Below are 16,540 nucleotides of genomic sequence, written 5' to 3'. Positions count from 1 at the left end.
GAAACAGTGTGTAAATCTGTGACAACGAAGTGCTGAGCCTGAAAATTAAAATCTATATATAAAACCTGGACACAGATGGATGGAGGGACTTACAACTTATAGCACAATATATTGGAATGTATACAATGAAATAAGTACTACTCCTTATTTTGTTGCTGCTGTTATATTATTACTGATGATGATGATGATAATAATAATAATAATAATAATAATAATAATAATAATAATAATGCTTATAATTAATCCTTCTCATCTACAGCTATACTGCTACATTATCAACAGTACCAATATCATTTTGTCATTGCCACTAATTTGAAATTGTTTCGAGACCACAATTAGGGTGGGAGTGGGTTTTTTATATTGCTCTTGTGATACATTCAATGAATGGTCTGTGCAGACATTTGCAGGCCCATTTTACACATTCTAAGACATGTGCTAATTAGGTCATTAAAATGAATTTCAAATAATAAAAAATCCATCAATAGTTAATACAAGATAAAGTTTGCATTCACTAAGAAGCACGGAGCAATCTAACATTATTTACAGCCTGTCCACATCAGCTCTGCACTCTGTACACCAGAACACTTAATACACGAGTATCGAATACTCTGCCAGAAAACTGTACAAATAAATTACAACACTTCAGTATTTCATACTGTACAAATGCACCCACACTTATGTGTTTTATGCCTCAATACACTGCACTGGAATTAGTTTCAACAATATAAAAAAAATTACAACTGGCCACGCCAGATTTCTTATGAAACATTAAGAGACAACTTGGCATGCAGAAAAATAGTTCCCACTTTTTGTGACTAGCATAAAAATAGACTTTCTCTCCTCAGTAAGAAACATTTCACGAGGTGGCCTAAAAATTCTTTTTTAAGCCAAACAATCATTTAAAATTTCAGAGTGCGTCCCAGACACAAACATTGTCATCTTCAACCAGTACAGTTTTAACATTAATTTTGTACTTTGTTTACCTTAAATTACTTCATAATGCACGAGGCATACTTGTGATTTCATGCACACGACATACATTCAATCCACACAGCACACAAGAAGAATTAAAATCATAACATGACTGACAAATATATTGAGAGACATATGAGAGCAAAAAATATTAAACTTGCATGCCAATATGGCACCTCGGTATCCATTGTTTGATATGATGTATTTGGGGCATACATATACAGGCCAGTATTGCATAAAACACAAGGAATTATATTATGAGGTAAACATCTTCCCGAGCTATTTTCTTTTCCTAGAGACAACTGGCCCATACCATACAGCAGTCAAACATAAGAAATATATAATTATATTTTTCACTTTAGCCACAATCAGATAGCTGTGCAAAGAAACTGCACATATTGGGTGCCGGCTCACTACTGCTACAACATAAAGTCTGTTCTCAGCCGATTTCACGGTTATGGAATCTGAAGAGAGGACACAGTGCACACCATAACTACTGACACACTATGGAAGACACCAACCAATCTTAACTTCAATATACTCTGGACTGATTGTTCTCATTTCAAAGTATAGTAAAACCTTTGGATAAAGAAAAGCTTACTTCTCACCTATTTTGTACTAATGACATTTTTCTGGTGAACATGCAACCATTTTGTTCACCTACTATTTTCCTCAATAAAAGAGTTTAACGGAGAAAATTCTTTACATACTTCAGTTTTTTATCAATTCTAAATTTAATAAATTCCGACCAGCCTCACGGTCTAGTGGTCAGAGCTTCTGGCTATAGTTCATGAGGTCTCGGGTTCGATTCCCAGTTAGAGCACAGGAATTTTTCCTTAAAGGGGATTATTCCTGTGTTCGTCCATGGTCTGGAATTTAGGTTAAGTTTAGATTTAAGACCTCTCCTGGCACCACATTATCATAATCATCCTATCATATCATCGGGGTAATGTAACTTCGCCTTCCAGGCGCCCCAACCTCAGAAGTGGGTTACAACTAAGCCACGGCCAGGAGAGAAGACCAGAAATGTCGAAAAGACAACCTGGTGGCATTGGGGGGGAAAAAAAATTGATAAATTCCTTGCTATTAACTTCAGCAATGTTACATAATGTTAACAAAATAGTGTGGAAATAAAATTAGTACTTTAGATTAAAAGTAAGTGACTGAACCAAACAAGATGAACGTGTTAGGTGGTTTCTAAATTATCATTGCAGTCATTGGTACTATTTGTAGAGTGATGAACTTCTTCCAATGCGTCAATTAAAATTACTCTGTGTCTATGTGTTTCGGTTTTTCTGAGTTCACAGAAGGTGAAATGCATATGGGTTATATTTAAAATTAAATAGTATATTGTTTAGAAATTACATTTCTAGGATATAAAATAGAGAATGCCTTCCTTCACAGTGTACAATGAAGCAACATTCTTATAGTTTGGTTTATCCAAGTTATTTGACAAAACTAAAATGCATACTGATTAGTAGTTAACAAAAGATGTCATTTGTTTTAAGTGTAGAAAGTCAATTTGAGCTGCCTATACAAGAATTTTTTCAATCATGTATTTCGTAATCACTTAATACTCACAATGCCAAGCAGAGTTGACATCCATGCTACTTCCTGACCTGACAGCGCTGCTACCTCTCTTGCAGTCCCTCCTCTGAACGTCAAACAGAAAACTTTTAACCTCACAATAATCTTATGACTATAAAAATCGTTCTTTAATATTAAAATCTCTTCGATCTGAAACATCACTCATAATTTTCTGAGTATGTATCATATACATTTTGACAATCTGTGTATCCAGTGTAATTGGACGAATTCAGTTTCATAAAGGTATGCACTGTAATCCTCATTTTGATTAATGCATGTCTTCAGTTTGGAAGATAGTCGTGTTCTGAGAATGGCTACTTGCACAGACAACCCTCAGATGGATGGACAACTAATAAGTCCTCGCTTCAAAATAAAATTACCTTGTTTACACTGCAAGTAAAATACAACAGCACATGAACCAAACTTAGACTTACAACTGCAAATCATGGATTTCAGTTGCACCATCTGGGGGCAGGGGTTGGGCCGAATACCGAATAGTTCATGAAACATCAAACAGTTTAACCAATTATAGTTCATTATCTTCTCGTCTGTCATCACTCTTAATGAGATAAAATTAGCTCACATACAAATAAAGTTGAGTTCATGAAATAATTTAAAAGTTCATCTCATTATGGACAAGGACAGAATACCCTGCTCATCCCAACCCCCCTTACAGGAGCCATTCTCAAGGGTTCAAGATAGAAGTTTTTTTGCGGTGCCTGCGGCCAGGTTCCAGAAGAAAAGACAAATCCAGAGGTTGCTTGCCAGGCAGGCGCGCCAACAGCCGCAGCAGGATCATATTCAGACGCTGCTTTTGCTCTGCTCGCTGTAACAGGAGCAAAACAAACTATGAAACCCTTAATCAATACAATAGTGACACACGTTTAAATTATAAATATTTACAATAAGATTTTATAACAAAATTTCGTCATGATTAATTCTAAGTTTCATTATAACAACAGAAAGTGATGACTATATACCACAAACAGGATGCGACTAACATCTCTTGATTATCAGGCATTTCACCGTTTTCTCCTATATTACACAATAAAAGAGTGAGACGCTTTAAACAATTCTCCTATAACATAATCTGCAACTCATTCTAACCAATATATAGATTATTTTTTTCCAAACTACAGCTTTTAGCTTGATAATATCACATACTTAATTAAGAATGTTGTATACAGTATGTCCACAGAAACCCTCCATGATTACAAATGGGTTTAACTTCATAATGGTATACATTATGGACTTTTTAGAAGGTGAGGGTAAATGAACTCATGATTTTGAAATCTTCACTACTTGCCATTAACATTTATTGAAAGACCTATCAATTAGGAGGCACAAGTTTGCCATTTTTATAGAGCACAAATTCAAAGTTAATTCGTGAAAATAACGCATGCCAGCTGTCGTCCATTGACACTGATGCACTCTCTCACCCGAGTCATATTTTCCATGATGCGCAGTAGCATGTCTGGAGGAATTTCATCAATTTGTTCCCTAATTCCCTGCTTCAGGATATTTAAATCTGCTGAATGAGTTTCGTACACTTTGCTCTTTAAATAACTCCACAAAAAAAAGTCACAAGCAGTCAAATCAAGTGAACGAGCTGGCCAAGAGATATCACCAAAGAGGGAAATGATCCTGTGTCCAAACTCGGTCATAGAGTCTCCATCAAATTCCAAGCTGTGTGATGTCATCCCGTCGTGTTGATAACAAATTCTGGCGATGTCAATATTACGACGACGTAACAATGGAAAGAAGAATTCAGTCAGCATACTAATGTATTGGTCAGATGTCACAGTAACAGCATGACCATTTGCATACTTAAAAAAATAAGGACCCATTATAATGAATGTCAATATCCACGCCAAACTATCACCTTCTGGCTAAATGGTTTCACATGCAGTTCAGGAGGACTGTGAATGCTTCAGTAAGCATGATGAGCTTGTTTACACTACCAGACAATTCAAAGTGAGCTTCGTCTGACATTATTAAGTGACGAATAATTCCTGTACCTTCGTTCATTAAATGAATAAATTCATTGCAAAATTCCATTCTTGAGATGAAGTCTCGGTCCGACAACTCTTGCACTATTTGAATTTTGTACGGCCGGTAATTTAAGTCTTCATGCAATGTCCGATGAAGACGCCTGTTGGATATGTTACGAGCAACAGCAGACTGTTCTGAACTGCGGATGACAGCAGCACCCACTCTTTCGATATTTTCCGGTTTACGCACAGTTCGAGCTCTGCATACAAGTTTGTCGTCTCTTGCAGAAGCTGTCATTCGTAATTTCTCAATCCAGTTATTGTGTTGTGACCCGGAACTCTCCCATGTCTTGCAATGTTGAAATCTCGCCTGAATAATCGCTGTGTTATCACTGAGTCTCCATTTTTAAAGAACGTTTCAATAGTGAATGCCCGATGTTCTGCTGACCAAGGAGGCATGTTTATTCAGTACATTTACTGAAATAATTCAGATTTGTTGATTTCAGTAACAAAGAAATCGTTGTCATGTAAACCCAAATAATTTATATTTTACCTTTAAATGGTATACCTTGACTAATGTTATGTCATGCCTGGCTTCAATCCACTCCAGTTATAGGATGGATATTACGTAAGTCAAAATCATGAGTTCATTCTGCCTTACCTTATACTAATGTCACAAGAAAGGATGACTCAAGGAATCCTTATTTTGAATATTGCAGTGTGTCTGATTGCTGGCAAAAACTATAGATGTCAGCATAAGTGAATAGTAGCTGTTAATACAGATTTTGTTTGTTCGGGTTTGTCAGTCTTTTATTATTTTTGCATTATTGCATTGTAGCAAATATGTTGTTGTTGTTTTCTAATGCCAGGCATTTGACAATGAAGTCATTTGACCTCTTGCACTCCAATATTTTTCAAAGATATTATCATGGCCAGCCATTGAAGCACAGATTTTGAGGTGTTCCAAATCCATTTCTTGGTTTGAGTTGCACAATGGGCAGTTACGGGACTGATATATTCCAATTCTATGCAGGTGTTTGGCCAAACAATCATGGCCTGTTGCCAATCTAAATGCAGCTACAGACGATTTTCGTGGTAAATCGGGAATTAACTGTGGATTATGATGCAGAGAGTTCCATTTTTTCCCTTGGGATTGAGTTATCAAATTTTGTTTGTTGAAGTCTAAGTATGTAGATTTAATAAATCTCTTCACAGAGTAATACGTAGATTTAGTAACAGGTCTGTAAGTAGCAGTGCTGCCCTTCTTTGCTAAAGCATCTGCATTCTCGTTTCCCAGGATTCCACAATGGGATGGTATCCATTGGAATACAATTCTTTTATTGAGTGATATTAATTGAGATAGCATTTTAGTTATTTCTGCTGTTTGAGATGAAGGTGTGTGTTTAGAGACTATTGATAGAATAGCTGCTTTGGAGTCTGACAATATAACTGCATTCCTAAATTTATTGATGTGGCATAGAAGATTCCTGAGACTTTCCCTTATTGCAATGATTTCACCATCAAAACTTGTTGTTCCATATCCAAGAGATCTATAAAGTGAGAAGAGACAGCACGTAACACCTGCACCGGCACTTGTTCTCTGGAGATCAAGGATCCGTCGGTGCATAAATGAAGCCAGTTTTGTGGAGGGTACCTGATATTAATTGTCTCTAAAGACAATTGTTTCAGTATTTCAGTGTTTACTTCTGATTTCAGTATGTCTTCTGTTAAATTTAGATTATATTCTATATTTAATAGAGTTAAAGGGTTTGGTTTAATTTGTAAGTTTTCTTTTAAATTCGGGATATTGATTTTCTGTTTTAATTCTTGAACAATGGATATGAAACTTTTTTGAGTTTTCAATCTACAGAGAGGACTGTATGAATGTCAATTGTTTCCTGGTAATCTGATAAGTTTTTCATATTGAATCAGTGCTTGTAGCAAATATTCGTAACCATCCTAACACACAACTGGCAGGAGAGTAGATCTGCATGCTGGAGACCAAGCCATTGTCTTTTGCAATTGGACACCGAGGTCCCCTGACTTGAATTGAATGTCCGTAACTTCTTATGGAGTTATGTAAAAGATATCATCTATATACCTCCATCACCTCGGCATATGCAAGAACTGCGACATCATATCTGCAATGCCATTGAGTGAATATTGCCCTGATGTCTGCTGCGTGACATGACATTGAGTGTTTGTGAGGTATGCACTATAACATTTTTGAATTGCTCTTTTTAATGTCACCATTTTTATGTACATAAGACTACTGACAGAGATGATATACCCATTTATAATCACGGAGGTTTTCTGTGGATCATGTGTATAATAACATAACAGGTTTGAAAATGGGAATTTTTTAAAGTTACAGTTCACATGAATAGAAATCTTACGAATAGGATTTTAAGCCTATATTATTACATTTCAATAAGTAATAGCTTATAAGCGCATGCATGCACACATAAATTGTTCCTCCTCTCCCAAACTTCAATCCCCTCCAAAAAACCGCGCATGCATACACAACCACACACACAATAACTCACCGAGTTTAACCTACTTTTAAGAAGTTTTTTCCTGAGACAATTTTGAGTAAGAACAGTTCGTTTGAATTAACACAGTTGCTTCTAATTTGGCTTCTCTAGGTTGACCAAATTTCGATTACTGATGAAAGAAGACCAACTTTATGTTATTTTGCACACCCATTCAATGCAAGCAAAAACAACCACAACAATTACAATATGATAGTGGTGGTGTCAGTCCCAATCAAGACATGGACGGACATTCAACGCTACATGAATGTAGGAAGTGAATTCTTGATCATCTGCTGTAAATGCCGTTTGCTATGAATAATATATTCTACCACAGACATGCCATTCTTATGCTCTGTGAAATAAAATAATGAAAAAATTCCTATTACAGATCAAAATACACAAAAACGTTGTGTCGTTTCAAGGAGAAACTTTGCAATATTCTGTATTATGAGCAACTGTTACTTAATGAAATAGTATTTTGCAAGCATTTGTTCTTCGAAGATTGGTTATATTTTTATATTCCGGTGAAAGAAGAAGCGTGAGGCATGAAGAGTATCCTACTTGTTGGAGTCATTGCAAATGGTTTAAATCCATTTGTATAGTTTTTATTTTATTGGGTTATTTTACGACGCTTTACCAACATCTAGGTTATTTAGCGTCTGAATGAAATGAAGGTGATAATGCCGGTGAAATGAATCCGGGGTCCAGCACCGAAAGTTACCCAGCATTTGCTTGTATTGGGTTGAGGGAAAACCCCGGAAAAAACCTCAACCAGGTAACTTGCCCCGACCGGGATTCGAACCCGGGCCACCTGGTTTCGCGGCCAGACGTGCTGACCGTTACTCCACAGGTGTGGACTGTATAGTAATAATTATTTTATAGTTTCAGTCTACAACTCATCAATTAATACAGAAACAAATTTTCTGCTAATTCACATTACAAGATTACAGTATAATTCCACTAATATTTTCGATTTTTTAAAAATCATCTTCAGGTGGAGAGACATGAATTAACAAATTGAGCATAGGTGAAATACAAGAAGAAACATATGCGCTTAAGTTAAGTTAAAAACATATAAAAACAATGTAAAATTATGTAAGGTGTGGTTCAAAATCATTTTAACATGTAAATAAAACATTTGTAAAGTTTATAAACTAATAGACCACACTGCATGAATCTTTTGATGTCACATAACCAGACTCAATCGTAAAATGCACATATTGAAAACCAAATGTTTAAAATTTAAACTTAAACCCATTAATGATACCATGTTCAGAAGAGAGGTCTTTAAAACAATGCAAGTATTGACATTCTATATGTTTGTTGGTCAGTCACTCATATCGATGAGGTGCATATGACATGATGTTAAAAGAAGGATGTAGAGTCAGATGTCAGAACCATCTCATCGAAGTGTTACATTGGATGTGGCTGATCGTGTGCACTACATGGAATCCTTCTCTTAACATCATGTCATATACACCTCATCGATATGAGTGACTGATCAACAAACATATAGAATGTCAATACTTGCATTGTTTTAAAGACCTCTCTTCTGAACATGGTATCACAAATGAGTTTAAGTTTAAATTTTAAACATTTGATTTTCAATATGTGCATTTTACGATTGAGTCTGGTTATGTGACATCAAAAGATTCATGCAGTGTGGTCTATTAGTTTATAAACTTTACAAATGTTTTATTACTTGTTAAAATGATTTTGAACCACACCTTACATAATTTTACATTGTTTTTATATTATATATTTTTAACTTAACTTAAGCACATATGTCTCTTCTTGTACATCACCTATGCTCAATTTGTTAATTCATGTCTCTCCACCTGAAGATGATTTTTAAAAAATCGAAAATATTAGTGGAATTACAAGCTTGCAATGTGAAATAACAGAAAATTTGTTTCCATATTAATTTATAAGTTGTAGAATGAAATATAAAATAATTATTACTATATAAACTCTAACTTATCTAAATTTTAACCTCAATATGACTTTCAAATACATCCATTTGGCTGACTCACATAGTGAATGACACTATTTAACTCTAATAATCACAATAATGATGTGCAATTATGAGGTTATAATAATTTCGTAGTTAGATCGAAATAAATTAATTCAAGAGTAGTTGTTGTTTTCTAATGCCAGGCGTTTGACATTAAGTCATTTGACCTCTTGCACTCCAATATTTTTATATTGGTAAGATGTTTATTAATTCAAGAGTATAAATTCTTAAAAGAAGTTAATTACTTTTCATGATTGCAAAATTTGGAAAATAGGAAAGTTAGATAACATAGGCAGTGTTGAGAGAGAAATGATCTGTATAGGAAATGAATTTTGTTAGAACATGTAATGAATAAAAGGTTAAGTACAGAGTGTTTCAGTGAGGTATTCCACTTTTTAATTATTAGTTATAATTCTGTGTTCATAGGCCACTTTTAAATTGCAAGTACACTGAAATGATGCACGAAATCAGGGGTTTCAGTGGATATTGGCAGATGGTAGATTGCCTTCGATACATAATTTACAATGTTCATTGTTGTCACATACAGTAACCATTAATCTCTCAGGATATGTGTAAAAAAGGATAGGGGTATCAGAAAATCCTCATGTGATTGTCTCATGGTTACCATCACTACCAGGTAAAGTTGGAGTGTGGTGTGCAATATATGGTCACAGGATCATTGGACCAATTTTCTTTGACGAGACTGTACAACTGCTGTTTATAAGAACATTTTCACGGACTTTGTGGAGCAACTAGACAACACTGAACTTATGCAGGGATATTTTCAACAGGATGATGCCATATACCACATTTCTAATGAATCCACGACACATATCAGCAGCTTCTCCAAGGACCATGTTAGAGTACTCTCGGCTCCACAAGTAAAGAACCCTGGCCTCACACCACTTCTGTACAGATGACAGTGATTGACAGGCCAGTTAGGGGAAGCTGTTGCCACGTTTGCTTTTGGCTGGACTCTTTTAAAAGTATTTTCTTTTGCAACTGGTTGGATTCTTTCAAAAATGGAAAATTCACAACACAGCATTCTCGGCGGTCTCCTGGCGGTATCTTTGTCCACAGTTTCACTAATTGGGGGAGCGTGTCAGTCAGATTTATGGCTTCCTGAACCCAACCCTGCAACGAAGGTTCTTTACTTGTGAAACCAAGAGTAGATGCAAGAAGAGCTTGCCACGGAAAGCTGCACTAACTTTCGGAAACATTCGGGTGCACTCGACCTCGCTTCGATTGGCAAACTGTCGACAGTTCTCAGTCGTTTGCTGGCTTGATGTTTTGAGTGAGATTTATAACAGAGCATGTAACATAACCTAAACTTGGTTGCAGAGTAACTAATAACATAATATAATTGAACATACAGAAGCACGATTTTTTTACATATAAAATCACTGAATGAAATGACAAAGATGTTATAAGAAATATTATGTAATTGTTGAAAATACAGAAACACGATTTTTTTACATATAAAATCACTGAATGAAATGATAAAGATGTTACAAGAAATATGTAATCGTGTAATAATTGATATTTGATGTTGTAATAATACACTAAGGACTAATACTATGTGATTTTATTAAAATGTTCCGATAACTAGGGTACTATGGTCGGTTTATTTTAATCTGTATATACTCCTTATGTTACGAGCGGAGCCTGTTTCGTTTTTCATAAATTTATAAATGTTATAAACAATTCCCTAATTTGACTGTGTAACGTTTTATTAGCACTTCCTAATTTAGAGCCAAACGGGGGGCATTGTTAAGAACATAGAATGTTATACAGAACTCTGTTATTTAACAAACACACTTTGATCTATATAAAACTCTGATATCAGGGATAAAATGCAGAATATGCACGCATACATTCACTTCTATTCGCTCTGCACAATACATTCCACGATACGAACAGCTCAAGACAGCACTTTTGAATGCGCCCTATAATCAGCATTAGGTGATTCATAGCAGCCCTGTAATGAGCATTGCAACACGAGGACCGAATATCGTTCGTTCTCTGCGCATCAGTCAAATGGGCAAGCTTTCTTTGCGCTTCCTCTATCTGTACAGGTTTGTGGCCTCTAAAGTCACCAGACTTTACATTAGCGGATTATTTTCTGTGTGGCTATCTTAAGGGAAGAGTCTATAGAAACTTACCCCGAACCATCTAGGATCTCCAGACAAGCAATACTGGTATAGACATGTTGAGAAGTGTATCTGACAACATGGTGAAAGAGGGAAGAATGTGTCTCCAACATATCTTGTAACTGTAAGTTATTTTCCCAGAGATAACCCCTCATTTACACTTGCTTACGTTAATGTTTTATTATTCAGTCAATCAATAGACCTGTTTAAAAATGGGATATCCTACTGAAACATTCTGCACGGTACTTACAGTATAAATGTTTAATTGCATGGAGTGCTATTTCATTTGGAATCGACACTTAATGGAACTCAAAAGTTCACTTGTTACCTATATCAGGTTGACGCATGGACTAAATGGTAATACAGAATATTCTGTAAGAGTTCTAGTATTATTGTGCTCCTTCCCTAAATTAGTGAGTCCACTCAAAACTGAATGAAGAATACGGTTCTCAAGAGGTTAGCATCTTATTGAAAGCAATTCAACATATATTATTATGCAAACATATGTATAAAAAATAAAAGTCCGGCATATATCTAGGAAATCATGATGTATTTAAAAAGTCTAATTTCTGACGCAAATGATTTTTGTTGGACAATCGAGAAGAAAATATATTCCAGTACAGTACATCTAACATCAATATTATTGATCAAATTCCTTCACTATGCCTGAGGATTACACTTATGTGATTTGCAATATGCTGGCAACAACTGCCGCTGCCCCCACCCCCCACCACCACCACTACTGCCGCAACCATCACCACCACCATAGCCATATTTTACAGAATATGTATTAACATTATGGTTGTAGTTTATATTTCACAACTTCGTTAAATATGAAATTAAATATACAATTGGACCATATTCTGCAGAAAGGAACCAATCCACAAACAAATTTAATGTCTCAATAATTAAATAATTTCAAGGATCCACATTTTGAACAAAGACACTTAGTATAATATGCTTTTAGTTAAAGCAATAAGCATGTAGTTATATTTACTTGTGAATTTATCACTCACGTTTAACTTTAAAGTGTATTTTTCTCAGTTTAGGTATAATGTGGGTTGGTTCCTTTCTGCAAAATGTGGTCCAATTTAAGGAGTTTGAATTGAATTGTTTGAAATTGTTCAGCTCACAAACTTAAGTATATGCAATAATAGTAATAAATAAATAAAACTATCCCCATTAGAGACCTGTAAGACGACGCATGGGGGCATGGAGTTACCACTACATGCTTCACGATCTCGGTGGTGTGGCTGGCACAATGATTCGACTGTCTTTTTATCTGTGACAAAGACCCAATACTCACTCTGACAAGACGCCGTTCAGGAACTTCTGGCAACGAGAAAATTACCCCCACAAACCAGGATCTGTCAGAGTCAGTTGCTCTGTCGCACATGCAATAACAGTTATAAATAATTTACACTTTAGACATAAATTCAACAAAGTACTTTACAATTAAAATTTCCATTTGCTTCCCATAAAATTACTTTCATATTACGTACTTTTGACATCTATTCCATGCTCGCGTAATTATTTTCAGATACAATGCACCAAAGTGTAGTTCCACATCTTCTCCAAAATGTCGTTTTCAGGAATGATGTTTAGACTGGTCACATCAGTCATAAATATCACTTTACTGAAAGGAGATAGTCTGTTAAGAAAATATCTCTTAATGTGTATTATATTTTATAGTTCTTTTATGAAAGCAACTATCTCTACTTCCATGCCCTCCAGTTCTTTAATTAAATATTTTAATGTGACTCAGTGTTATCTGTCCCTCGAATATATACAAAGTTTATGATCCATGTAGCACTTTGAATTTCTATCGTAACTTCTGAAATATACTCTTACTGGTTAAAAAAAAAAAAGGAGGGGGAGTGGCACTTATTGCAATGAGATGTACTTAATGAGCAATTCAGTCATCGTTGAGCATTGGCTGAGTGTGGACGAAGCAGGACAGAACAGCGTAGAGAGGAAATTCGATCTGTGAGCTAGTGGTGAAGTAGAAGTTACAATATAAAATGAATGAAGAGCTACAACGAGGCGAAGTGATAGAAAATGAGAGAAGTGAAGTTAGGAGTGGAGAATTCGAACCTATTCTAATAATTGTAACAATTAATCTTAACGTAGACTATTCTAACAAGTTACGTAAGTACCAGAATGAGAGAAATAATCTTAAGTAATTTAAGAAAATTAAGGAAAACGAAGATAAGGGTTGAAAAAGACGTAAACTGTGAAACAAAAAGCAGGCACACATTACTGCTACTGTTCATGAAGGTGGCTAGGAATAAGGGACTTTTTGCTAAGATCTGTGAAAATAAATTGAAAGCCAACGGGAGGTACTATGACCTCCTGGAGTTTTGTTAGGAGAATGTAAATAATTCTGAGTTTGGATTAAATAACGTTTCAGAGGCAGACAGAGAAACACACACAACGGGAATCGAAACCAGAAGAGGAGAATGAACTCAAGCAAAAAGAGCAACTGACCTAAAAAGACAACATCAGAGTTAATGTAAAATATGTAGTGGACTAGTGGCTGCGCAAGGTCCAGACTAAAGAGAATAAAAAAATTCGCAAAGCACAATATGGTTTAATTCCGAGTAAAGGGGCAAAACAACTGTTAAGAAGAGGAGCGTATAACAGTGAAGGATAGCGATCATCCAAGTCCAGCGACTGTGGGCAATATCGATAGAGTACTAAATATGGTTTAAAAAATAGAGGAAACTTATAAAAAGTTTAGCGAGATTATTAGATAGGTAAAGGAACAAGAAAGTGCAAACAGAGATGTGTGAATTGCAATAAGTGAACTAGAGGAAGAATCTGATCTAGATGGAAGTATTATACCTGATCAAAAAATTGTGAGGATTCAATCAGTAAGTGTTACTGAAGCAGAACCGGGAATAAGATAGAGAAATAGTTAAGTGTTAAGGGGAATATGAATTGAATAAACCAATGAGAACAAAAGTAGTAAAGATATTTACACTGAAATGATTTAGAAATAGTAAGTAAAGAATATTCAATGTTTCATGTAGTAGAAATAGGAAGAATACGGGAAGTGGAGTAGGCAGAAAGTGAAAAAGTGATAAGTGAAATGAAGAAGTGATAACAAGGACGTATCACAAACATTCGAACATTGAAACACTTAATAATATAACAGGGTAATGTAGACGAAAAAATAGGTAATTATTGAATATTAGTTGGAGATAAAAATGTTTTGAAGTTAAACAGAAAATTAGAGATAATAAGAATGAAAGATAGCAATGTTATGGGAGGAGGCTTAGTAAATTCTAGCCGAGGATGTTTCTAAACAAGAGTAATGTACACAGTATTACATAGTTATTACAAATGGGCTAGAGCAGCGTTTCTCAAACTATGGTCCGCGAACCACCTATGGTCCTTGAGTTCTGTCCTTGTCGTCCTTCAACAAAAGAGGGATTTAAAGCACTATGAACATGGCGTTTCTCGCCATCTTTTCCCTGCATATCTGGTGCCGAGGCTGTAACCCAGCCAGGGACCACCCGAATTCATAACAGAGGACCAAAGTACCGAACCTTTTCATGTATTTATGACCTTCTTAATAGTTTTGCCGACACCCATGAAATGGGCATGTACTGTACGTCGTACACCAATAATAGAATGTGCCAAATTGCATCTTTACGTGTTGAAAATCGGGCATGTTTCTGCATTCTTTTTTTATTTGTTTTTCCAGATGACGATATAAAAAATTTTAGACTCCGTCTATTTTAAAATCCAACAGGTTTACTTTTTACACTTGCATGTTTTGTCTGTAAGTACCATTTCAATTTCGGGGGTTTCATACACTCATTTGAAAGCACTTCGTAACAAACAATGCACCGAGGTTTTGGTTCACTCTCATTGCCACACCAAGTAAATCCAAGTTTCAAATAACTCTTATTATATTTACGAAATTATTTTTTCTTTTAATAGCTACTAGTAGGACTAGACATTTCTTTAATGGCAGTATAATATATTTCTTCACACACAGCTTCTGAACTATTAGCACTGTCTAAATGAAGTGTATCATCATGTTCCTTTCTTTTCAAAGATCCGGATCAAAGCCAGTTTTCCAATATTTATAATGGGCACTATTTAACAGAGACATGGACAACTACTAGCATGTACCACATAAGAATGATTTCAAACAACTAACTGCTAACATGCAAGCGATGAATCAACAATGCACAGAATTTTTATAAGTTACTTGTGATTGGCTACAAAAATATAATTATCGAAGTATTATAATTAATTAATTAATTAATTAATTGTATTTTAAAATATAAGTATACTAGTATTAAAATATGCTACAAAAATTATACATTTGTTTTCGAAGGGAACAAGAGTAAGGTGGTCCGCAGAATTGCTCTGACTTAAAAAAGTGGTCCACACTTCAAAAAAGTTTGAGAAACACTGGGCTAGAGGGTAGATAAAGAAGGTGAAGAGTTTAAAATACTATATGTCATAAAGGATGGACGAATGAAATGGTAGACTGAAGTAGAGTTCAACTTTATGTATTGGATGATGCCAGGAGATATTGATGAGAGATAAAATATAGTGGGATATGTGATCGAATGTAATCAAGTATAGTGGTGAACCATATACAGAAGTGTGAGGAAATCACTACCTGAAAGCTATAAGATGATAATAAATATAAAAAAGAATAATAAACAATTGACGTAATTTATGTGAAATAAAGAAGATGGTAGCTCTAGGTAGGACAATAATGGGTTTTAGTTGCAATAAAACATTTTTTTCCAGAGCAAGAAGGAGAAAATTTGTATTTTTCACTGCCACTCACTCATATGCATAGACTAACTACGTAATTTTTCACAATTTTGATACTCTAGTGAGATTATATTGTTCTGTTTGTTAAGTAGGTTTATTTTTAACAATGATTCCAAATCCTATGGATGCAGCAGGAATCACAGGAAAAGGATGCTCATTTATATTTTAATATCTGAAAATGAATTTTGTAACTTCCTCATGTATGTTCCAATGAAGGATACTGATTAACATGCAACAACTTAACAATTTAAAACACATTTAATTTCCGTGTAGAACTTAATGTACAAAAGTGGCAAAAAAAAAAAAACCGGACCGACCCTTGTAGCTGATTTCAGAGCCTTGTTCACTCCAGAGCACGATAGACTGGTAACTAAGACTTTCGTGGTTCGAATCCTGCCTGAGAAGGAAACTTTTTTTGTTCCTTATTCAAATTTATTCCCAATACTTTTCGATTGCTGGTAAAATTCATGTTCTGGGAATAATAAGTTA

General features: G+C 35.1%; 1 protein-coding gene across 5 annotated transcripts in view; it reads right to left on the bottom strand.

The window, feature by feature from the left end:
- Positions 1-221: 221 nt before the first annotated feature.
- The window catches only part of ash1 (histone-lysine N-methyltransferase ash1), a 498,911-nt gene continuing 482,592 nt past the window's right edge, over positions 222-16,540 (bottom strand). For all 5 annotated transcript variants that reach the window (XM_069848493.1, XM_069848495.1, XM_069848496.1 and 2 more), the window contains one exon: positions 222-3,385. In XM_069848493.1, the coding sequence (XP_069704594.1) occupies positions 3,245-3,385 (141 nt within the window). In that variant the 3' untranslated portion in view covers positions 222-3,244. The remainder of the gene's footprint in view (positions 3,386-16,540) is intronic.

Source organism: Periplaneta americana, chromosome 15 (genome assembly GCF_040183065.1).
Source record: "Periplaneta americana isolate PAMFEO1 chromosome 15, P.americana_PAMFEO1_priV1, whole genome shotgun sequence".
In the NCBI taxonomy this organism is placed as follows: Eukaryota; Metazoa; Arthropoda; class Insecta; order Blattodea; family Blattidae; genus Periplaneta; species Periplaneta americana.
The sequence above is the reverse complement of the archived record's forward strand: the minus strand, read 5'-3'. Positions and strand labels throughout refer to the sequence as shown.